We start from the raw sequence: 26,492 nt of genomic DNA on the forward strand, positions 1-26,492 counted from the left end.
TTGAAAAATATTAATTTATATATTACTCTTATTACACAGTACAATGAAAAGTTTCACAAACAACATAGTATAAAAAAACTTTCAGTGTTTTTCTCTAAAAGTTTCGAGCCTTGTAGAAATAGAAACTCATTACAATTTCACTTCACTTCAATAATAGCCTTCATTTTCCCAAGAAACTGTTACAGTATACGTTTTTTGATACAATAAAACAAAAACCTAATAATACTGTAATGTGAAGATCTTATATAACAATAAGGAAAGGTTGATAATACAATTAGGATAAATGAAAATGAGTTAGGAAGATGAAAACTTGTTGGATGAAATAAAATAGAACCCCGTGTTTTTTATGGTTACTTTCTAATTATCAGTCGACATTGGAGTGATTTATGTTCTGCTTATCAAAACATCATCAAAGTTGAAATATACATCAAAGCATTTGTCGATAGTAAAACTTTCCCTGAACCACATTATCATTCAGTTTCAAAGCCCGCCGTCACTTGTTCTTCAGTAATCTGTATTTCCTCTTCGAAAACCGTCCGCAATACACACCGATCAAAAAGATCATTCCAACTATGGTGAACAAAATGATCGCAAAGTAGTTCTTAGAAGGTGATAGTGTCACTTGATGCAAAAGTTCTCCGAGGTCCTCCGGAGTTTGGATCTGGAAGGAGGAAAAACGTTTGGTTCAACAATATTTGTATGAATTATTACCAATTTTTACCACTTGAGCCGCGTTTTTATACATCTCCAATCTTTCTTTGAGCTTATTCTGGCAGTCCACAGATAAGTTTTGAGTTGAACTTTCCATTACAGTTCTGAGGCAATTGATATCTGAAATAAAAATGAATGAAGCTATAAAGATAATATTTAATAAACCATGGGATACTTCATCTTTGGAATTATACAAAATGACAATGATGTGACTTTGAATCATTTGATACTCTTTAAAAACGCTAAATTCATATAAAATTTGTCAAAAAATCTTCTGAAAAGTAATATTCAATTATTAAAAAATTATAAATTGCATGATCATGATACAAAAAGTTCCAATAATTTTCATTTTGATGTACTTAATACATATTACCAAAGGAAAGAATAATTCGATTTCAAATTGTCTGAAATATATATATATATATATATATATATATATATATATATATATATAAAAATCTAGAAAGGTTAATGCAGTCAAGATGCTGGAAAATAATTCCATGAAAATCAAAAAATAAATAGATAAGTACTCTTTGATCATTCCCATATTGATTTCAATTTAAGAGCCACCGGTATACAGCTGTTTCAGTCTATTGGGCATCGTCAGTACCGGGCAGGCGGTCCTCGATTGAAGAAAAAATGAGAAAAAACCAAGAAAGTACTTGATAAAAATAGCTGCGTAAACGCAAGCGAAACATAAGTGGAACCACCTATTGGTGTGACACCCAAGTCAACTTGCCAAGTTTTTATGTCAGTGTTGGTGGTTTGACCAATCAACCGACAACTGCGGTAGCAGAAATTTGGGAAGCTAACCTGAAATGCCATCGGAAAACGAATCCACATGTTTCTAGAAATGATATGAAATCGAGAAAGGTTGATGCAGTCAAGCTGCTGGAAAATAATTCCATGAAAATCAAAAAATAAATAGATAAGTACTCTTTGATCATTCCCATATTGATTTCAATTTAAGAGCCACCGGTATACAGCTGTTTCAGTCTATTGGGCATCGTCAGTACCGGGCAGGCGGTCCTCGATTGAAGAAAAAATGAGAAAAAACCAAGAAAGTACTTGATAAAAATAGCTGCGTAAACGCAAGCGAAACATAAGTGGAACCACCTATTGGTGTGACACCCAAGTCAACTTGCCAAGTTTTTATGTCAGTGTTGGTGGTTTGACCAATCAACCGACAACTGCGGTAGCAGAAATTTGGGAAGCTAACCTGAAATGCCATCGGAAAACGAATCCACATGTTTCTAGAAATGATATGAAATCTAGAAAGGTTAATGCAGTCAAGATGCTGGAAAATAATTCCATGAAAATCAAAAAATAAATAGATAAGTACTCTTTGATCATTCCCATATTGATTTCAATTTAAGAGCCACCGGTATACAGCTGTTTCAGCCTATTGGGCATCGTCAGTACCGGGCAGGCGGTCCTCGATTGAAGACAAAATAAGAAAAAACCAAGAAAGTACTTGATAAAAATAGCTGCGTAAACGCAAGCGAAACATAAGTGGAACCACCTATTGGTGTGACACCCAAGTCTTGGCAAGTTGACTTGCCAACACGTTAATATCCCGCAGTTTCCGCCTAACAGAACCAACAAACAGGGCAACAGAATTGGAGGAGACAACAAAGGCTCTGCGACAAAATGGCTACGGACCAAAGATCATTCAAAAGGCCATCGACAGACAAAGAAGAACCAACAAAACATCCACTAGATCGACAGAAGACTCTCCACATGACAGACAATCTGTGACACTACCTTATATCAAAGGTGTGACCGACAAAATCGGGAGAATACTAAGACGTAAAAACATTCGGACAACCTACAAACCACACAAAACGATATCCAGTTGGCTGCCCAGACCGAAAGAGAGAATTTCCCTAGAAAACCAAGGAGTATATAGCATCACATGCGAGGACTGTGGACAACAATATATCGGTCAGACCAACAGACGTATATCTGCCAGAACCCAGGAGCACAAAAACTCGATAAGAACTAAACAAACCTCCTCTGCCCTCTTTCAACACCATCTACAAACAGGTCACAAGATTAATTTTGAGTCCACAAAACAGATAGCACAGGTGCAAAACCCAAGAATACGACAAATCAGGGAAGCTATCGAAATCGAAAAGCAAGGCCTCATCAACAAAAGGGATGACTCACTAAACATCCCAAGGATTTGGAAAACAATAATTAAAAACAACCACCAAAGACAACCACAAATTGATAATGAACCATCGCAGGTAGGAGAACCGCCAGAAGACATTCACAACCCTCAGGTAGAAAAACAGGTAGGAGAACTACCAAAAGCCATCAACAACCGTCAGGTAGGAAAACAGGTAACAAATCCATACAACTTACGCAAGCGAAACCATATAAAAACACCACAAGAAGAACCTGACATCAGTTACACCTCTCGAAGCGAAGCAGTAACTCGTCTTGATAATGCCATCTGAGATGATGGCGAAACGTCGACTATCGAATAGTACACAACGGATGAACACCCGGAAAAACAACACATCATATATATATATATATATATATATATATATATATATATATATATATATATATTACAATGTAGGTTTTCACGGATGGTAGAATATGATGTGTTGTTCTTCCGGGTGTTCATCCGTTGGGTACTATTCGATAGTCGACGTTTCGCCATCATCTCAGATGGCATTATCAAGACGAGTTACTGCTTCGCTTCGAGAGGTGTAACTGATGTTAGGTTCTTCTTGTGGTGTTTTTATATGGTTTCGCTTGCGTAAGTTGTATGGATTTGTTACCTGTTTTCCTACCTGACGGTTGTTGATGGCTTTTGGTAGTTCTCCTACCTGTTTTTCTACCTGAGGGTTGTGAATGTCTTCTGGCGGTTCTCCTACCTGCGATGGTTCATTATCAATTTGTGGTTGTCTTTGGTGGTTGTTTTTAATTATTGATTTGAGTCCACGAAACAGATAGCACAGGTGCAAAATCCAAGAATTCGACAAATCAGGGAAGCAATCGAAATCGAAAAGCAAGGCCTCATCAACAAAAGGGATGACTCACTAAACATCCCAAGGATTTGGAAATCAATAATTAAAAACAACCACCAAAGACAACCACAAATTGATAATGAACCATCGCAGGTAGAAGAACCGCCAGAAGACATTCACAACCCTCAGGTAGAAAAACAGGTAGGAGAACTACCAAAAGCCATCAACAACCGTCAGGTAGGAAAACAGGTAACAAATCCATACAACTTACGCAAGTGAAACCATATAAAAACACCACAAGAAGAACCTAACATCAGTTACACCTCTCGAAGCGAAGCAGTAACTCGTCTTGATAATGCCATCTGAGATGATGGCGAAACGTCGACTATCGAATAGTACCCAACGGATGAACACCCGGAAGAACAACACATCAATATATATATATATATATATATATATATATATATATATATATATAAAACAGTTCATATATTTTCCAAAAACATCAAAGACATTTTTTAGTTCAATGATAATCGTCAAATTATAATTATTTGAATGTTTATATTTTCTTATTATCAAAAGTTGTATTTAATTTTTACTTAAACAGTTTTAGTAACTTCCTTATCTCATCATAATTTCTGTCTGGCAGTTTTGTATCAAATAAATTATTAAAAAAATACTTATGAATTATTGAAAAATGCAAACATATTTACTGTTTTTCCGTTAATTAGCTGTCGCCCCCATACGGACGACAACTCTCAGAAGTTGAGAAACTTGTGCGGGCTAAGGACTAACGAGGCCATACCTTTTAACGTGTAATTCCTAACACGGTTACAGAATCATCCCAGCTTCAACCAGATTCTCTCGAGAAAAATATCTGGTCGAGGCGAGAATCGAACCCACAGCCTTCCGATCCTGAGTCTGGCGCACTACCACCGCGGCCAATTCCACAACAATTTCCACATCAAGGGGGTATATTATTTGGTAACTCTCTATTCCCATCCATGAAATAGGTTTCTATTTTTGTCTGAAGGGTGTATTGAAGGTATGAGGGCTGGAAGTTTCGCCCTCACAATCCACAACATTCTAGAATGTGGTAGAATATTTGGGAATAGTTTGGTGCTTTCTGGAACATCCCAAATCATTGTTGCAAATTCCAGAATACTTTCAGATGTGGAATGCTCTCGAGGAACGAAGGCCATTTGAATCGTTTTCTGTATGGTTGGGAATACCCATTGGTAGGGGTATGTAAAATAAGATCTGTTGACCTTTCAAAATTTGAAATTTATTATTCCATTCAACTACCGCCCAATCTTATATGAACTCCAATGTTGTTCCGTCTCGTAGCAACATCAATACTTACGTCTTCCATTTCCCTGCTCAATCTTCCTGCAATATGTTAACAAATCAATAGCACAGGCTCTCTCCAGCAGGGGATCAACTTGAATGTCTGCGTGAGATTCCTCAATCATGTTTGCCACTTCTATGCGACATTCGGCAGTATGGATGTCCTTGTTTATGAATGCTGTCTTGAGGCATTCTTCCACCTTGCCCGATTCGTCAGTAGAGGCTGGCTTGCAGATAGTCTCCAGCTCGTTTTTGCATACTACCTACAAATTGTTCAAATCAGAAATAGAATGTTGAACAAAAGTCATTTTTATGGGGGAAATCAGAATCTATTGAAAACACTTTTCCATCACAAAAATTCTGTATCTAGACGAGCGATTTGCTAATCAAGTTAGAGTAGATGACTGAGGAAAGTATGTTTTCAATACATTCATTTCACGCCAGAGGTTCCAAATTTCATTTATCAAGGGGAAATCAGAGTTTCTTATCGACCTTTGACATCTGTTGAGAAAGTTTTAAAATAAAGTCAACCGAAGAATAAATTGAAACTGAAAGTTACTTGTTTTAGAAGAAGAACTTTTTTCCAGATAGGCAAGCCTAATATGTATAAACATAATTAATGTACTTTATCTACACATTATAGATAAAAATCAAAATAAATTATTCTCAAAAAAAGATTATATCGCACATATTCTATGTAGGATAAACTCTAACATATTTATTTACATATTCATTCAGAACAAAGTGTTAGTTATTAATATATTTTGAATATAAATTAGCGTCAATTCAATTTGTCGTTATAAATGTTATCAAGTCGGTCTTTAATAGACGTATAGAAAAAGCATTTTTATATTATTTGGCAGTTTATTGAAACTACTTAGACACTTGAAAAATAATGAGTTCATACTGCTTCGCGAATTTGTCTTTGGGATGTGAAAATTGGTGTTTGTTCTGGTATCATGATTATGTACTTCACTATTTGTGATTAAAAGTTTTACTAAGTATTTTGGTTGCAATTTATTTATTATTTTAAATATGAATATATGATAGTATAGTCATTGAGAGACATTAAACCACCTTAAACTGCAGAGCATATCTTGTACTGCAAGTCATACTTACAAGACAGGTACCAATAGATTATATGTAATAATTATGTATCAGACATGATACCTACTGAGGTTGGAGTACCCCAAGGTTCGATTTTAGGACCCAAATTATTCATAATTTATGTTATGATTTTATGCTTGAAGAAGAAGCTATTGTATAGCGAAACACATGTCGCGGTTTTTGTAAAACCCTTATAGTGAAAATCATACAATAAACTGTATTTATTAGTTTTTTTTGTTATGATCTTCTTGAATCTATAAAAAACATGAAACTAAGTTGGTAGCCTATACTGATAATACTAATCTGCTGTTTGTCACTGTATCGTGAATGCCACAGGAGAATCAGAGTTTGTGCATAATAATATTTATGAATGAGAAGAGACAATCAAACTCGGAACATTCAGAACATACTCTTTTGAACAACATATCAAACTGTATACAAAACACAAAACCACTTGGACTAGTGATTGAACGCAATCACATTATGTGTGAAATTGTCTAGAGTAAGTCATCATCTCCGTGTTCTATCAAGAATGTAGCAGAGGCATCATCAAGCAACTCTATTTTGAATGATTTCATTGGGGAAGCTTTCCGGAAGCTTCAAGAGCTAAAATCTTCCTTTCCCATCTATTCCTCCTGTCAATATGTTTCACTCTTTATTGTATATACTGTGTAAGTATCTTTTTTTTGTAAGTCCGTTTTCACTAGCTTCAGAATGATTTCCAGTGATGATAGAAAAAATAAATATATTTTTTCAATTCTGAAGACGGGAGCAGTTTTAGGCCTTCGAAACGTTAAGATAAGATTCTGTACAATTTCTTAGCTCTTTTTTTGATAGGCAACTCACTATACCTGTATAAAGTTCTCCAATGAATTTTTTTCAGATCGAAAAAGTCAATGAAAAACGAGGCATTGGACTGTAATTGAATGCTACTCCACTTGCATCAATATTATGTAAGTAACCTTCTTAGTCATTCTACATTAATTGAGAAGCAGAAAGCTATATGTAATCAATAAAAACAAATCCGAGGAAAATGTTTTCTGGATTTAAATATAATTTTGATATTACAAATAAATTTGAAAAAGAAAAAAGAGTAAATTGAAAGGGGTGTATTTTTAGGATAGATTAATTTTTTTTTAAGAAAGGTTTTAGATGGAGAAGTAGAAAGCCAAAACTTTTTTTCACAAAAAGAAAAGAGATATGCTTGAAAAAAGAAAAAAATGAAAGGTGGAAAAAATACTATAATGAGTAAGATTCTATTACTGAAAATTACTCTAAGAAGATTAACATTTGGAAATGGGGAATGGAGATGAAAAAGAGATAAGGATTTGAAAAAATAAACGGGTAATGAACAAAACATAACCTCATTCCTAAACTAGCAGAAAAGAAAAAAAAGATTGACAAGTATTTTGAGAAAGAATATAGAATAGAGAAAATTTCTACCAAGTTTATTATTTGTTACAACCGGTTTCCGTTTATTAGACCACTGTAAAGTGAAAATGGTCTGATAAACCGAAACCGGTCGTAACAAATAATAAACTTAGTAGATATTACACAAAAGTTATTTTTTTATACAAGGCTATTCAAATTTGTTTATGTACATGGGGATCTCATAAACGATAAGAGATAGAGTGTCGGTTAAATTGTGGCAAAGTTGCGTATTTTAGAGACCTATTCAATGATGTAAAAAAATCGAATATTGCTCTTTTGGTTCTGGAGATATACAGGAAAAACCAAAAATTCCCAAATTATGTTTTTGCCTATATGTTCTTTATTCGCAGCAATATTGAAAATCTGTACACATTTTGCTATTGGCACTTGATGTGGGCTATCAGAATATATTTTCAACTGTGGGACGATCTATGTTCATTATGTATTGTTCAATCCATGTCAGGAATTACACATTTAAAGCTTAGAATTTGTTAGTCCCTAGCTCAAACAAGTTTTGAATTTAAAGGATTTTCATTCTTAACATAGTGACATGTTTAGCAAAAAACACATTGTACACATTTCTTTTGTTTGTACACATTTCTTTTGTAAAGAATATTTTGTGGTTTCATTAGGTAGTCTTTCACAAGTTTATTCCCTCAAAAAACTATCCACCTCTGTACATCACCAGCAGAAAAAAAATCAACATCAAAACCAGAAACGAAAACAGAACATGTTTCAACAGTTAGAAAAAGGTGAGAGCCTTCAAGATCAGTAAGATTCAACAAATCATTTCTGAAAATTTGAAAAATTTTCCATTACCGGAAATGAAAAAATAATTACTTACCCTTATTAGAGGATTGAGGTTGATGTCTAGCGCCCTCTCTCTCAGTATCTCTACCATCTCCTTCTCACAAGCGTTGGATAGTTTTGACAGTCTGAACTTGTTTTTCAGACATTTAATCACAGAGTCACCGACCTCTTTCTCGTTATGAGACAGCAATTCTTGTTTGCAGAACTTTGATATGTCAAGCTGGCAATTCTGCTGCAATGAAGGATTCAACAAGTTGTTGGAGTTCTGCTCCATGATGCGATGCATGATGATTGTACGGCATTTTGTGCTGAACCCTTTCTCATCCCGGTTCATCTAATGATGAAGAACTTGTCAGCAAAAAAGTTATAAATACGTTTGAAAAAGCCAATGAATACAAGCTAATTATTAAGAAAAAACAGATGAATATTAAATAAATAATAATAATAATATTTATTCATTATTAAGTGGGTATAAGTAACGGTCAATGTAAGTACGTATTTTAGATATTTGTATTGTATTTATATAAAACACTGCCAGGAAACAGGGAGGCTAAGAATTTTTGTCAATTAAAGTCGTAATTGTACCAGAGTGTACATTAGGTAACATTTCAGAAAAAGTTCCTGGTAAAATTTGTGTAAAGTCAGTGCCCAATTCAAGTGAGAAATTGGGCATCTAGAGTCACGTTGTTTAATAATAGGAATGAATAGGGTAAGAATAACATTTGTATGTATCAATATGTCTATCCCAATTCTAATATTCGCCCAAATGAAGACCTAAGAAAATACCTTCTGTTGAAGGTGGGATATTATATACCCAGAACTGTTCATCAAGCATGTTTCTCTAATCGATCTCTAAATCTCTAAATGATCAAAAATTGCTTTCATTTTGAAGACAAGTTGCTCTATATCATTCATGTCAGTCTTAGTTTGAATACTCATATTGAATAAAAGAACAATTTCAAGAGTGAAACTATAGTTTCTCCAACAAATTGAATAAATGAATATACAAAATTTATTCTTGAAAAATCTCATTTATAACAAACAAAGTAACAAATCAACTACGACAAATGTGATAATATGTCCAGTAGTAACCAAGACATTCTCCAACAAATAAGTATCCAGTTGAAGGGGATTGAAAAAAACTTTGTTTTTTTTGAAGGCGGAATAAATAGATTTTCCTTTGAATTATACGGGCAACAAGACACCCTGCACCCATCAATAGGACCAACTTTTCCATACGAAGAAAATATTACATTCTTTTATGAAGAGAGTTAAAAGACCATGGTAGAGGGATCTTCCTCTTTTGAAGTTCGTTTGTCGGAAGTCACTACTTTAATGGCTAGTTAGCGGCGTCCTCACGGGGCATAGCAGGTAGAAATATCTCAGTGACTTTGTGGATGAATAGCAGTGCCACTTGCTCGAGACGATTATGTTGCTTTCTTTGATGTACCAGCATGTTTGCATTCTTGGAATTCTTTCACTCTCTCAGTCAATACCGAATAGACTATAAGGCTATTAAGGTAATGAAAATTTCGATAAACAAACTGAAATTTTACAACAAAAAGTTTGAAAAACAAATCAGGTTGATTAAGCACCCATCAGAAAATTCCAATAAGTTCACATTAAATACATATCAAACCTTCAAACAACTGAAGACCGTTTCTTTGTCATGATGTGGACAAAACTGATCAATTGTCTCGGCACATTTGGTTTGAAGGGCGTAATCTAAGCTGTTGTCATTCACTTCCAACTTCTGCACTTTGAATATTTCTTTTCCACATTTATTACTGAGCCGATCCGGTGGAATAGTCTGAAGACACTCTAAAACCTACAAATATATAGTATGAGGTCTAACCAATGATTTTCTTTTGGAATACTACATGGATCAATAAGTCCCGAGACTAACCCAGAGATGGCGCTCTTAGTAAACCAGTAACCACGTCTTTCTAGAGTACTAACCTTTACTTGAAACGTGTCGAAATTTTAAGTCGATCGGACCAGAAACAGCTGAGTTATCGAGGTTAGAGTAAAGTCGTTTTGTAGTTTGTTTAAAAAATGGAAAAAACCGAGTTTCGTGTTCTGATAAAACATTGTTTTTTAATGGGTAAAAACACCGTGCAAGCGAAAGAATGGATTGAAAAATGTTACCCGGACTCTTGTCCATCAAAAGCAACGATTTGTCGGTGGTTTGCCAAGTTTAAACGTGGTCGTACCGACACAAATGACGCAGAACGCTCGGGTAGACCTGTGGAAGCTGTTACACCGGAAAATGTGAGTGAAGTGACAAAAATTGTAATGAAAGATCGTAAAGTGAAGCTCCGTGAGATTGCTGAGATGACACAGATATCATATGGAAGTGTATTTACTATCCTTCATGAAAAATTGAGCATGAAAAAGGTTTTTTCTAAGTGGGTGCCGCGATTGCTTTCGATGGAACAAAAACAGCAACGAGTCGATGATTCAGAAAGCTGTTTATCGCTATTTACTCGCAACAAAAAAGATTTCTTGCGTCGTTACGTGACCATGGACGAAACATGGATACATCACTACACTCCAGAGTCAAAGCGGCAGTCATCTGAGTGGCGCACAGCTGGCGAAAGCCGTCCGAAACGTCCGAAAACGCAGCAGTCAGCTGGCAAAGTGATGGCGTCAGTTTTTTGGGATGCGCATGGCGTGATTTTCATTGACTACCTCGAAAAAGGTAAATCGATCAACAGTGATTATTATATTGACTTACTGGTACGTTTGAAGGAGGAAATCGCAAAAAAACGACCGCACATGCAGAGAAAAAAAATCCTTTTTCACCAAGACAATGCACCTTGCCACAGGTCGATGAAAACAATGGCAAAATTAAACGAATTGGGCTTTGATCTGCTTCCCCACCCCCCATACTCACCAGATTTAGCCCCCAGTGACTACTGGCTCTTTGCTGATCTTAAAAAAATGCTCCAGGGAAAAAGATTTGGCTCAAATGAGAAGGTCATCGCTGAAACTGAAACTTATTTTGAAGCGAAAGATACATTTTTTTATGAACATGGTATTGAAAAATTGGAAAAGCGTTGGAACCATTGTATCACCCTAAAAGGAGATTATGTTGATGAATAAAAAAAAAAATTTTGTAAAAAAAATGTTGTTTTCATTGTTAGTCTCGGGACTTATTGATCCATGTGTTACATATAAAGTCATAAAAAAAAATTTGCCCCACTAAACTCACTTGAGCGTTTCCAGGTTGCACATGCCTACAAAACGTGTTTATGTCCGTCAAGCAGGCCTTCTTCAACACTGGATCATAGTCGATTTTCTCTCTCTGCTGAAAAATCTGTGCCTTCAACTGCTGCCTGCACTCCTTTGGAATGCTGCTCTTCACCCCCTGCAAAGTGGCATTCAGGATGTTCTCGCTGAGACAAGATATTATTTCACTTATCAGTGAAGCTCTAGGGCACAACCGATCGACATAAGCTTTGCAAGCAACTTTGAACTTGTAGCTGAATTTGTAATTTTTCAGTGATATAAGCTGAAAGTGTTCGATACTAGCACGACAGGAAGGCGCCAATTTCACTTGGGGGTGATTTTTATTTTCGATTAGACACATCATGATGTCTGGTTCGTTGCTACATAACATATCGATAAGTTTGTTGCAGTATTTTGAGATGAAAGGATTCAGATCCACCCTGAAATGAAAGTACCATAACTAGTCAGGGGCCACCTATAAATTTGCACTCGGAGGGTACAGAAAGTTGGATTGGAATATATTTTAATATAAAACTCAATACAAGAAAAGCCATTTTCAAGTACTAACCGTTCTGCCTCGATTTCTGTAAAAGAAACAATGACATCATGACATTTGTCATCGAGGTCTTCCAAGTTATCCTGCAGGCACTGCATTTCTTCCCCTTTCTTCATTTTTTCACGACAGTGATAGCTTAGATCTTTGACGCACGCTTCTTCTATTTCCGGTTGAAGATCGACGCTTATTGCCCTCTGCCTCATCACTCTCTGGATCTGCTGGAGGCAAGGTTTTTGAATCTTCAAGCCCTCTTCAGACTGATATGCATGCCTGGAAACTTTATAAATTACAACGACCTGTACAAGATTTCCAATCATAATTAGCGTTACAAGTAATTCCAGAGGCTATTGACCTTTGCAGTGGATAACATTGATGAAAGAAAAAAACAATGCCTGTTCCATTTTCACTGAAAGATAACCAAGCAGTGCTTTGTGACTTACCTAAAGTACTCAACTGTTTGAATAACATAATTTTGAGAACTATCTCTTAAGAGGTGGTACGATTCAAGCCTCAGTATGAATTCAGTACTTTTTGTTGTACATGTACAATATGGCAGAAAATTCCTCACTGTTTACGAATGAAAACTCAATTTCATGTTGTAACAAAACATAGAAACATTTGAAGGATGTCATAATTTTTTAATTTTTTATTTATTTAATGGAAAGTACTTTCAGGAGTAATTAGTTTTTGGGAAAAAATTACTACTTTGTTTTAACAGTTTAATAAATATCACTTTAGTCATCTATTGATGATGCTAACTTGGTTAGCAGAATATGCGTCAAGAGACATTATTTTCTCTATTTTTGTTCTGGTGCAGAAAACGTGTTTTCAATAGAATAATAAATAGGCTTTATTGTCATGAGTATACACTTGTTGACAGAGCCAAAGGCTATATGTAGTTAAAAGACACACATTTAATAAATATGTTACTAATATAGATGACAAATTTAATCACAATACATGTCATACAGTTGTAATAATTATAGATAGAAATAGTTTAGTTATTCCTGTAAACTTTAGTACTATTATAAAACTGTGTCCACTGTCTTTCTCAAGTGGCAGTTTTTCAGATCAGAGATATATTGAGTAAAAACTGGTTGAGAACAGATTTACAAATATATCTCTAGGAATGATATTACATAGACATCTTATACCACTTTTTTGCAGTACAGACTTTACAGGATGGATATACTACAGGCTATCTATAAGTGTATATATAACGTATCGAAGCTGAAAATCAGTTAATGCATAACTAAGCAATGTTGAAAAGCCCATGAGACTGCTGTGGTTTTTTTAGAGACTTGGAAGATATTGAAAAGTCAGACTCCATGCGTGTGAGTTTCATAACATTCATGAAATTTCAACTTATTTTCAATGAAAAAATAAGACGTTTTTCAAGGGATAATAAAGTTCATCAAGCAACTACATATTTATACAACATAACGTTGAATTTTTGTTTTTCAAAGGTTGTGCTATTGTTAGCACTATCAGATATATCATTTTTAGTCAAGTCATATAACAACTTTGGCATACCATTATGAAGTTTGATTGTTTTTATAATTTCATTATGCCCTACGAATTGATTCCTTTGAACTCATGACAGCAGAGTTTTTTTAAGCAATATCTGATGGTAAAAACCATCACACCTATCCCATCAACAGCACAAATTAAAAACTCGATTCTTTATAACAGCAAAAAATATTTCAATCAGTTCCCCCTTTCAATCAGAAAGTTAATCTGATATACATAGTTTCGAAAAAGAGTAAAAAAACTTCTGATAGACAAAGCTTACTATGAAACTGAAGAATTTTTTTTCAGACAACTTCAAAACTTAGAACATTTTTTTACCGTAGACTTTTACCATAGACTTTTTGAAGTGTGCTTGAGCCATATATGTATTTTGTTTTAATTGTTGACCTTTACATTACTGTTAAATTTCAGATTGTTTTAGTTCTTAAGCCTGCTTTGCCAACAAAACCTGAACTTTTATGACAATGTAGCATTTCTGACTCTGACTAATTTTATATATTAATAATAATTAAACATTTAACTAGATAATACATAACATTAAAATGAACAGTTCAAAAATAACTTTACAAAACGCTCAAAGGTGCGAACTCGTTTCCTCCTCTTCATAAAAGAGGATGTATGCATCTCCACTCACAAGCGATTTTGGTGAAATTGGTGACACTTGTGAATCATTGTATTCGTGCCACGTGCCATTATAAGGATGTCTGCAGAATGCTGTATAATGTCCGCTGTAGGTAGACCCACTGTGATTCGAAAGTGCATATAGATTATAGGGACAAGGAGTCACATTATCTGCTGCATAATTGTTCATATCTAATTCATCTAGAGGAAATTCGATGGCAACATTCAACTTGCCTCTAAATCTTCTAAATCTTTCTGTTAGAGAAAATCTTTCAAAATGAATAACTAAAATATGGGGAAACTTATGGATCGATTAAGACTTTGTGCATTTTCTTCTTTCTTTGCAACTTGAACACCTCGGTTTTCCATGTCCATCCAAAGTTTCCTCTCTTGTGAAGAAATCCAAGCACTGTGATAAACTCAATTGGTCAGTTCTTTCTGGTATGGGGAGTGACAAATCCCAGAAAGGATCGAAGGTTACAACTGAGTGTCCACAATGTGTTCACTTCATCGTGGATTTTAATTGACCAACGAAATTATCTACAATCTTAGAGTTATATGTACTCAAATAAATCAGTCATGACTTTTGTGCTTTTTCGTTGTCGCTCAATTTTACGTTAATCTCCGTTAAGGTCGGTTTAGGTTTCTCAATAATTTGTTTGATGGTGATTGACAATGTTTCATGATGAATTTCACTAGTTCCGACTTCCATTGTCTACTATATAAAATGATTTGAAATCCCTGAAACAACTAAAAAAGAAGAATTAAAAATGAATAGCTGAAAATAAGAATTATATTAACCAAAATAAACCTGAAATGAAATAATAGTGAAATAAAATACAAGTAAAAATAGAAAGAAAATAAAAATAAAAAGTGGAGCGATTCCAAGTCACGTTAGTTCACGACGTTTCGATTGTTAGTATCTACAATCGTCTTCGGGTGATGACTGGACTGATTCCTCCGAGAGATGACTATTTATAGGTCGTTCGAGTACTTTCACTTATCCCCGCTTTCCATTTTCCGCTTCACTGGTTCTGTGGGAGATGACCGTTTTGGCGGGAGTTGGCCATTTTTCGCTTGATGATGGGTTTCCATATGTTGCGTATTTCTACGCTGGCTTGGCTGAATACGTTGTTGGACAACATGTATGCGGCTTCCTTGAATTTTCTCCTAAACCAATGTTCCTCTCTGTGCAAGATCTCAGCTTGGGACCACTCGATGTTTCAGGGATTTCAAATAATTTTATATAGTAGACAATGGAAGTCCGAACTAGTGAAATTTCTCAATAATTCTATTAACGACATCATGTAAACCTTCTAAAAGATAACGAAGGAACTCCTGGGCGTCCTGATGCGCATGACCCATGAATCGAGGGGCAAAACTCTGAATCTAACTTGTACATTTTTGTAATCTTGACAAGAAATAAACCTGAATGCCTGAAAACAGTCAAATTACCAACCTGTACAAACAAGGCAGGATCTCCCGCGAATAACTAGGCCCCTGCTCCGCCTCTCTGCTTTCTACAAGGTGACAGTGCCTGATTGCGTCTTGTTTACATGCCCTGTAGAGCTGTGGATCCAGTTTGAAATCTCTGGCAATAAAATACTGGATCTCTAGTAAGGCGTTCTCACAGTCTTCCGTCATTGTATCAGATCGCATGTTGTCCATGAGGCAAGACATGACTCGTTCATCACCTACCCCTGCATTGCTACATACTACCTTCACCACCGGGTCACAGGCTTGGCGCAAGACTGGATCCACGGCCCAGTTTTCTCCGGGGTTGGTCTGCTTCACAAGGTCATCAAGCTAAGAAAAAATTTGAATTCAAGATTATTTTCCAATTTCAATAATAATATTCGAATCAACATACAAAATTCAAATGGTGGCAATTTTGGTAGAATTTTGTGATTTATTTGTGAATGACAATCCCAGGCTATGTTTATGAACCTTCTCAGATTATGACGAGTTTACTCTTAATCATTCACAACTATACTCTAGTATTATGAAGCTCATACTCTGCGTCTTTCAGGAACATGCTCGAATTAAACTCTGCTTTCTCTGATTTCAAATAGAGTAGTAATACTCCGACAGTTATGATACACTATAAAATAAATTCAACACTAATATTTTGTGATCACTGCATCAAGATATTTTGTAATACATTTTATATTGTATGAAAATGGTGATTACGTAGCTACTCTTTCCCTGAATCAGAAGAAGGCCTTCAAAATAATCGATCGTTAGATACTGATTGAGAAGATTGAAGTGATTGGTATACAAACTACTGTCTTGAAATAAATTAAAAAGTAATTTACTGGTCGAAAACTGATTACAATGATTCATGTTTTATCTTCCGCTATTGTTAACGAGTTTAGAGTGGCAAGGGGGACCTCTTTTGTTTCTGATTTATATCAATGATGAAAAGTATTCACGTGAAATATATTTTCTCAACCTTTTTGTAGTCAGTCTCGAGCAATCACCTTCAAAACTGAACTGAATGATTGAATCACTATCAACAATAGTTCCTTATTTGAATTCTAATAACATAAATCTCAATATAGCTAAAGCTGAGACAATGATAATAAGTACATCCTAAAAACATAAAAGTATCAATATAAATCAATTTATCTCTTAGTATATGGTAATAGAATTGAATGCGTTAACCAACTGAAGTACTTGAGATTCGTGGTGTACAAATATTATCATTGAATGAACATTTTTTATATATGAGTATAAATATATCCAAAAAACTTTTTTTCTAGAGTGTTTATATACTTATCGGAGTATCCTAAAATAACTACAGTAGAATTCATATATAACGACTTCGCTTTTAACGACTAACTATTTTTAGCGACGATAATGTTTACTCAACCTGAGTTTCATACTTAGGTATTGAGAAAATATAACCGTTTAGTGTGACTTCGGTTTAAGCGACCAATTGCTTTTTCGGTTTAAGCGACCAACTGCTTTTAGCGACCATTTTTGATGATAATACGTTCGGTCAAGATGTCACGCAATGTTTTGTTTTCACAACCTACGAACCAATACCAATACAATTGCAGAAAAAAGTGCAATATTACACCGATTAGAAGCCAGTGAATCAAACGCAGTTCTCGCAAAGGCGTTTGGCGTATCTCAATCTACAATATCCACAATTGAGAAGAATAATGATAGAGCCGCTGTTTTATGCCAGTGTATTGAAATGAAAACATGTAAGGATATTCACTCATGGGCAGTTGGATAAGGCATTGTTACAGTGGTTCAAGCTTCAGCGCACCGAAAATACCCGTTAATGGACCTCTGCTATGAGAGAAAGCAAACTTTTTTGTTAGACAGTTAGACATGCAAACCGTTTTAAAGTAAGACACAACATCGTCAGTGGTAAGATTGCTGGCGAGTCTTTGTCAGTTCAACAGAGTGATGTGATGGATTGGTTAGAAAAAGTTTGGCCAACTCTACGTGCGCAATTTAGAGATGATGAAATTTTTAATGCAGATGGGACCGGGCTGTGAAAAGTGTACAGGAGAAAAATTATCAAAGGATAGGATAACTGTGATGGTGGCAGCCAACATGAGTGGCACAGTTAAAAAAAACTTCTGGTAATCGGAAAATCCCAAAGTCTTTAATGTATTAAAAATGTTCGGCATTTGCCAGTGGATTATGAGAGCAATCGAAGAACCTGGATGACGGCTGACATTTATACCAAATGAGTACGCGCATGGGAGCGTGAACTTACAAAAAAGAACAAGAATATCCTGCTGTTAGTTGACAACTGTCCAGCACATTCACATATTGCAGACTTGTAAATAATTGGTTTGACTCGAATCTTTTATCATTGAATACCAGCAAAACAAATATATTAGCATTCAAGTGTAATATACCTGATATCCCCCTAGACAATAACATAATAAAAAATAACACCACTTTGAAATTTTTGGGAAGTCATTTAGATGAAAATTTAAAATTCTCCCAGCATATTGCACACATCAACAAAAAATTGGCATCAGGATGTTTTACACTGAGAAACATCTCAAAGAAACTGGGGTTTGCTGCAGCGAAAGTAGTGCACTATGCCTTAATAAGGGTATACCATACCTAAGGTATGGTATACCCTTTTGTTTGCAGTAAACAACTCACACAGTCGAGTTTTGTCTTGCACAAAAGGGCTATTAGATACTTATGTAAAGCGAAACGGCGTGATTTATGTAAACCCTTTTTTTGAGAACATATAATCCTTATGGTTATTTTAATATGTATATTGGAAACCGTATCAATTAAACATAAAAATAGAGAGAACTATGAATCTATAGCTACAACCACATACCACACAATGTGGTCAAATGAACTGAATCTACCAATTTCAAAAGCAGGTTTGGTTCAAAACTCCTTGATATATAATGGAATCAGAATATACAATAAACTTCCCAATGAAATCAAAGAGACTCCTTTTATCATATTGAGAAAGAAATGTACAAAACTATCAAGTGATAAAGCCTATTATGTATGACCTACAAGAATATTTTGCCGATGCCCTGTGATTTAGAATGTGTGGAAATTGCGATTGTACTGTGTGGGAAAAACATATTTTTATTCATTGTCCTAGTTCTTGTCATGTAACCTTTGCATATGTATGTATATATAGTTTATATTTTATTTTAATCATTTACATTTTATACATTTATACTTCATGTTTATATTAATATTTATTTATGACATTGTGTTTGTAACAAGAATTCTATTCTTAAACAATAAACATATTATCAATCAATCATAACCCTGGTGTTTTTGTCTCCAAACACGACATCAGTGTTGCAACCTATAGATCAAGGAATTATTCGAGCTTTAAAAGCACCTTTTTGTAAAAACCTTGTCCTGAAAATGATCTAGTTTCTAGAAGGCTGCGGAAGCAATAGTGTTGAGTACCCAAAGATCACTGTTCTTGATGCTATTCTAATGATTAAAGATGCCTGGAACCAACTCAAGCAAGGGACAATTTTCAACTGTTACAAACACGTTGGTTGTGTGCGAAGCAATGTAGAACGTGGCATAACTTCAAACGCAAATGATTTTAACGAAGAAGACGACGTTCCGCTGAGCATTTTGGCGAGGGCTATTGAGAGGCATCAATTACCCATAACAATCGAGGACTTTGAACAAGACGCATGTGTCGATGATATCAATCTGACTAGCTAAATAATAGACTAATGTACTTTTTACTACTAATGAAAAAATCGTGTAGGTGTATGAGAAATAAAATTAATTTTGAAAAAAAAAATTAAACCACTCCGCCCATTCCATACAAAGAAACCGCCGATATGCGCTAAGTATTTAGTTTTTATGCCATTCAAATTGACTAGGTATATACTATACTTGAGAAACAATCTTGCCGTTTTGTGCATCGTCTTGTTAGTATAACATAGGCCCAGATTTTTGTTTCGCGGGGGTCTCAATAAAAAAGACCTGTTAATTCAAATTTAATTTATTACTCGATGGCTGCCTTCTTTCTAGAGAAAACCATGCACTGACATTTTCTTTATTATTATCGATTCATATGTAGTTTCCTGTAATCATCAGAATTAACTATTTCCTTGTAAAGTTTAAGATCATCTACAAATTATACTTTATTATATTTTACAACTCATTAACGTACAAATTAAATAATAATGGACCAAACTATGATCCTATTTCCCTAATGGGAAATAATGTGAAATTTCTCAAGCATACAATTTGTGTTGTATCAAGCAGATAACTTTCCACCAAACGTGTCAGATTATCTGGAAACACAAAATTATCTAATTTACCTTTTAACAGGTGGTGTTTCACTCAAAGGTCTTTGTAAAATCCAAATAAATTACATCAACTTGACAGACATCAAGTGATACAAAGGCTGATATTAGGTCATGCTTATAAATCTGACAAAGGTTTTGCAGGGCCGTGTCGGACTATCGAACTTACCAGATTATAGAGTACTGTCAAATACCCTCTGTAAGAGTACCTTGTAATCTGATAAATTACGCCTCATTTACCCTAGACCCACTGTATCATCAATACTAACAAGTAAAAAATCTTAATGTACATATTTGGAATAAAGTTATTCTTATTATTACAGGATGGTGTCTTTGTTGTTTGATTTACAAGACAGTGTTTTTAAGTGTAATGTTACACAGCAAAATTATAAGACATTTACCATTTTGTTTGGATTCATAAAAGAGCAATTGGTGATATTTTCATCATTAATATGGGAAAAATTTCATCAAAGAGGTATACATACATATGCAATATAGATTTTCAATAACATACCGCTCTCAAACAACTATCTCCAAGATTGAACTGCCTCGAAATACTTCCTCTATTCAAAGCGTGATTCATCAGACAGTGAATAGTTCTTCCACCCACCTCGAACCCATGACAAAAAGTAGCCGTTTCATTTTTACAGCTATTCACAATCTCAGGAGACAACCTGTAATCATCCATCAACATCCGACGATGCTCCATTATCTCCGATTCACACTCAGAGGAGACCTTTGTCCCATTCCTCATACGATCCTCTAAACACAAAAGGATCTGAGCCAGACGGACTGTCTTCTCACTAGACGTTTTCTGGCGACAGTGGCTGTTTTTGATGTCCTCTCTGCAAGCCCGGATAAGCCCTTTGCTGATCCTGAAGTCTTGAGCTATTAGTTTTTCCCTGCGTCGTAAGTGTTGACGGCATTTCGTGCTTATCCTCGACTGGTCCATATGCAGCTGTCGCATGAGGCAGGGAAACACTCTTCCGCTGCCAGTCACAAGTTGGTGACAGTACCTGTAGTAGATACTAATATTTTATTGTTTGTTTCGAAGTTGATGTTTATTTATCAGTTGTTGAAATTAAAAAAAAATATCTATTTCACAACTAAGTATAATAAATAATGGCGAAAGTAATGCGCATCCCTTTGATGAAGAATTTGACATTGACGAAAAAGACAAAAAAATTCAAAGTATAACTGAAAGGAACTGCATAGAAAATGTTGCCGAAAACATTTCTTTTGACAAGTAATACTTTATTGTGAGATTATTGTTTACAAGGGATTTTCAAGTATTGGCCAATTCCATCACATATTTCTATTGACCAAAAGGATCAGTGAGTACTAGGTATTTATTTATTTATTTATACGGGATAAACACCCATTACAGTGTAAAATTTCACAGAAAAAAAGAATAATATAAAAATGAAAAATATAAACTAATACGCTGTGGAATGTTTCTGCAGCACACAACTATATAACATTATAAAATACTTTAGGATATAGAATTAAAATTAAACTTGTTACTACCTTATGTAAACAATTACCAACTTAAATTATTCAATGATTGTTTAAAACGACCATAAGAGACACACCAAAAATACTGATGTTTTTGTCATCAACTAACTCTAGGGTTCTTTCCAAGGGTGTATGTTTGCCATAATTTGTATGATAGAAGGGTATATCAAATAAATGGCTGTGTCTAAGATTTCTGTTTGGAACATGAATGTTGACAGATTCAAGTAATTCAGGACAAGTTATTAGTCCATTGAGCAGCTTGAATGCATAGCATAGATCTGCATGAATTCTTCTGGTTTGCAATAGTTTAAGTCCCATTGCTTGTAATATACTCGAATAGTCATGGTACTGTATTAGAAGACCCAACTTGAAAGAACAAAATCTCAGAAATTTATTTTGCACTCTTTCTAGAGACACACAGTGCACATTGTAAAATGGAGACCATATGATACATGCATATTCTAACGTAGACACCACTAGAGCTAAATAAATCCTTTTTAATGCTTCAATGGAAAATCCTGAACAATGACTTGGATGATTTCACACTCACTTGGTTTATATGGTTTACAAATTTAAGTTGTTCGTCAAAAATTACCCCAAAATCTTTTATAGAGGAAGTGTATTCTAAGTGCTGATCATTTATGTTGTATGATGTATCGAATTTCCTACCAACTCTTGAGAAAGTAATAAAATAGCATTTATTTACATTAAGAAATAAGTTATTTATAACACACCATTCATAAACTTTATCTAGATCATCTTGAAGGAGAATTTGGTCATTGTATGATTTTATCCGTCTGAAAAGCTTCAGGTCATCCGCAAATATTAAAAATTCAATGTTCTCTAAACAGCATCCTATGTCATTCACAAAAATATTGAATAACAGGGGTGAACAATGTGATCATTGTGGCACTCCAGATATTACTAATGTATCACTCGATTTGCATCCTCCAATTTTAACCTGTTGTGAACGACCAGCCAAAAAACTACCAAACCAATTCACCAAATATTCTGTAAAACTAAAATTTCCGATCTTCTTCAATAGAATATTTTAATTTGTTCTGTCAAAAGCCTTGGAAAAGTCAGTATGGCATCCATCTGACTACCCACCAAGACATTCAATATGCTATGTTGGTTATTGATCAATCTTTCCCTACATGAAAAGTTAAGTTGATCTGAAATTATACTGTCAAGTAATTTTGGAATAGATGACTGGCTGCATACTCTTCGATAATTTTGTATATTTTCCTTGTCACCCGATTTGAAAATTGGAATAATAAAGCTGTGTTTCCAATAATTTGGATAAACTGCCTGATCTAAGGAATTCTTGAAAAGAAGGTACAGAGGATGAGTAATGGAGTATATAGAATTTTTTAGGAAAATTTTTGGAATTCCGTCTGGACCTGAACTGAGTTTAGGGAAAATTTTTGAAATTTTCTAGAAAATCATCATAGCTGATATACTGGGATTAGAAATATATGAGTTAATATTCAAACAAGGATGATCATCAAACTAACCATGAGAATTGTCGAACACTGTTGAGAAATATTCAGTAAAACATTCTGCAATTTGTTCCTTATTTGTTGCAATAGAATTTTCATAATACATTGTAGATGGCAAACTACCATGAGATTTCTTGTCATTAATAAACTGCCAAAAATATTTTGGGTTTGAATTGAGCTTGGCATCAACGCCTTGTATGTAATTTTCATAACAAATTTTTGAATGAATTTTGCAAGCACTTCTCAAGTCAGAGAAGACTTGATAATCTTGATCACTCCTGCTTAGCAAATAATTTTTGTGGGCTAACTATTTCTGCTTCACCAGGTATCTTAGATCTGCATTAAACCATTTGGGAAAAGTGGACGTTATGAATCTTTTGTATGTCAACTGTATATTTGAATGTTGAAACCGATTTTCACATCCATCTGCTATCTACTAAGTGAAAGAAACCTGTGCTAATTTGGAAAAAATATATGAGGACAAAGAACTATTCGCTTTTCCAAATAAAATAGCAGTCTAGACGAGTATATTACTGAAATTTTATGCTTAGCACAAAAATTATCGTTTTGTTATGAGGAGTAATCTGTAAACTTCATAAAGCTGTTTATGGTTGAAAACAAGCTTCAAGATGATTAAATAAAAAAAAACTAGATGAGATATTTGTAGAAACTGAATGACAATAGTGAGCTAAAAAAAGTTTGATAAAAAGTATTAATTTCAACGATTTGTTGCTTAAAATTGACAAGTGATTTTGAAATTTGAAACAATTAGCAAAAATATATTTCAAATACTTGAAAAATTTGGAATGGCAGATGGCAAAACTGCCAAAGCTCCTTTAAATGTCAATCAAAAAGTACCAAATTCTATGATTATTGAAGTGAAATATTCACCCTATCAGTGTCTTATTGGATCACTGATACATTTAACTGTCTTAACAATAAGTAAACATGAACAAATTCAAATCCCAGATGAGAAACATTTCATGTGGCCATACATCAGGGATGTATTCTTGAGCTTAACATTTTTGTTATTTGTATAAATTTGATATCAAATTTAAATTAGAATGCTGAATTAAAATTATTTGTAGATGATACAACTATGGTGTGTTTTGATAAAAATATAAATATTGGCTAAAGTTTTATAATCAGAGTTTAAACTTAGAACACTTTTTGCAGTATGTAAAAAAATGAATGCCTGATGTCAAAGAAATTTTGTGTAATTTGAGATCTCAAAATTACACATTCTTATAACCAAGATGTACATAATTTACCATTCAAAACTACTTTAATTGACTTCTTTAATAATGTTTAATCTTCCTCTTGAAGATGATCACTTGGTGATCGAAACACGTGTCGAGGTGTTAAAAATAACGGTTTGGTGTTGGGATAAAACTCCAGTAATATTCATCTCAATTGCATGTTTGAATTTTCACAAATATTCTCATTATGTTAGGTATGAAATCAATATCATCAGATTAATGGAGAGTGTAGAAGGATACTGTATTGATCTGGAACTATAATCTCTGGTTCTGAAATATTATTTATCAGTTTGAAAAAGACTCAAATTGTGAACAAAAATGTTTCTTTGTGAGTACATCTTCAGAAATAAATGAAATACAACATTACCGTTGCTGATCATCACTACAATCCACATACAGCTGAGCATCTAGTTTTATGTTCAATGACTGTAGTTGCGACAGGTGAGATATTTCCCTTTTGCAGCTGTCCTTAACCTTAAAAATATTGTTCTGCAAACAAGTCAGCGTTCTGGCTTGAGAAAAGCTATGAGGATCAATAAAACCACATTTCAGGGACGTTATATCTTCCTGACACTCCTTTATGAACTCTGGACTCCAAAGATGGTCAGTGAAAGCAGCATTCTGCAACCTGCTCAAAGCGTGTTTGCAATCAAGATTTTGTATAAATTCGATGTTGTTCACTACACATTTCAAATAGTCATCTCTGTAGTCTTCTGAACAGGGCAGCTTCGTTAGATCAGATCTACAAGAGAGAGTCAGATATCTTTTAACGTTTTCGAATTGTATGAGATTTTTCGTGTGCTCCCATATTACATTCTGACAGTCTTGTTTGATACTAATTAAATGTTCAGGGCTTGTGGATAAGAGGCATTCGAGTACGAGGAGATCGTCTTTTTCGCTCAAACTATGGCAGAGTTTTCGAACTTCTTCGCATTCTTCGGCATCTACTATGGTTTTAGCTGTTGCTTGGGGTCTATTAACGTCCGCCGTGTATGAAAATATTATGCCGCTCAGGAAGAAAAAGAAAAATGGTACCATATTCAAATATTCACATTGATAATGCTTTCAAACTGATCGTCTTTAGAAAATTTTGTTTGAAAACGGTATATTTTTATCACAGATATGTAAACAAAAAGATATCACATCAGGTTTGAAGTCATTCATTCTTGAATCAGTAGTGTAAACAATGAGGCAGCAACGAAGATAGAAATATATGTTAACTAGTGGAGGTGAGAGAGATAGAAATATTTTCTTCTAATCCCGTTTTAATCTTTATACATAAACGAACGCACCAATATCACAGTATTTTGTATACAGAAATACTGTGCCAATACCATATAATACCCATAGACATGATAATATGAATTGGGTGTGACGTCACTTTTCCATATACTCCACCTGCGAATCACATAACGTCTTGGCTACTGCCTCACAGCATTATGTGACAAACCAAATTCATAAATTTTCACATAGATATATGCAACACGTAAAACATCTTGACGTTGATTGTATAAGTGACGTAAATGCCAAGACGTGAATCTCATCTTTTTTTAGTTGTCGGAGTTGATGTTTTCTTTTCAATGGCCGGTCCTTATTTACATACTTTACAAAAGAGACTCTTCATCTAGTGTCACTTTTACGTTGAGGAGTCAAGTTTCTGTGACCTATATTCCTTAATGGAGATGTTTAATACATTTTTTTAGCGGTGAATTCAAATTATTAATTTATCGAATATATGAGTTGACTGAACTTAGATCCATTTCACCATGTTCACTGTTCACTGGACGAAATTTACAGTTTGACAATAATCACCTCAAGATTGTTTTTAGAATTGTACTCGTCTGGCCTGATCATGGCTGATTTACTTAGTGGAAATATTAATTTACAAAAATAACATAAAATCAACTGCAAAAGATATCAAGTAAAAATTTGCTCGAATGTTAAATTTTATGATTCGCCGATCTCTCGGTTCATCAACTAAACTTAATGACTTATTGAGGACACTTTTTGTAAAGAACCAGTGTTGCTGCCATGGAATTTCAAATAGTACAGTAACTAACCTTCAAAATTGTACAATTTATAGGAAAATTGTACATATGGGT

The 26,492-nt window shown here is 34.4% G+C and overlaps 1 protein-coding gene across 1 annotated transcript; it reads right to left on the bottom strand.

Annotated features, from left to right (window-relative positions):
* On the bottom strand, nt 1-25,656 carry Glg1 (Golgi apparatus protein 1). Its single transcript, XM_074184533.1, has 10 exons — nt 24,758-25,656; nt 20,629-21,130; nt 15,788-16,134; nt 12,190-12,447; nt 11,605-12,061; nt 10,030-10,218; nt 8,425-8,724; nt 5,059-5,305; nt 722-831; nt 1-661 (listed from the first exon to the last, which is right to left on the bottom strand). The coding sequence occupies exons 1-10, from the start codon at nt 25,426-25,428 to the stop codon at nt 494-496; spliced, it is 3,249 nt and encodes a 1,082-aa protein (XP_074040634.1). The 5' UTR covers nt 25,429-25,656; the 3' UTR covers nt 1-493.
* Between the last annotated feature and the right edge of the window lie 836 nt (nt 25,657-26,492).

Source organism: Leptinotarsa decemlineata, unplaced genomic scaffold, assembly GCF_025532065.1.
Source record: "Leptinotarsa decemlineata unplaced genomic scaffold, Ldec_3_MD MMD2_tig00026354_RagTag_RagTag, whole genome shotgun sequence".
Taxonomy (NCBI): Eukaryota; Metazoa; Arthropoda; class Insecta; order Coleoptera; family Chrysomelidae; genus Leptinotarsa; species Leptinotarsa decemlineata.

Bases quoted from the DNA above. Each gene is read 5' to 3' on its own strand.
- Glg1 (XM_074184533.1), bottom strand. From the start codon at position 25,428: ATGGTACCATTTTTCTTTTTCTTCCTGAGCGGCATAATATTTTCATAC. The intron at 12,448-15,787 runs GTTGGTAATTTG...TAAAGTTTCCAG, and splicing joins ATCCTGCCTTGTTTGTACAG to GCATGCATATCAGTCTGAAG. The intron at 8,725-10,029 runs GTTTGATATGTA...CTTCATCATTAG, and splicing joins CGGTCTTCAGTTGTTTGAAG to ATGAACCGGGATGAGAAAGG.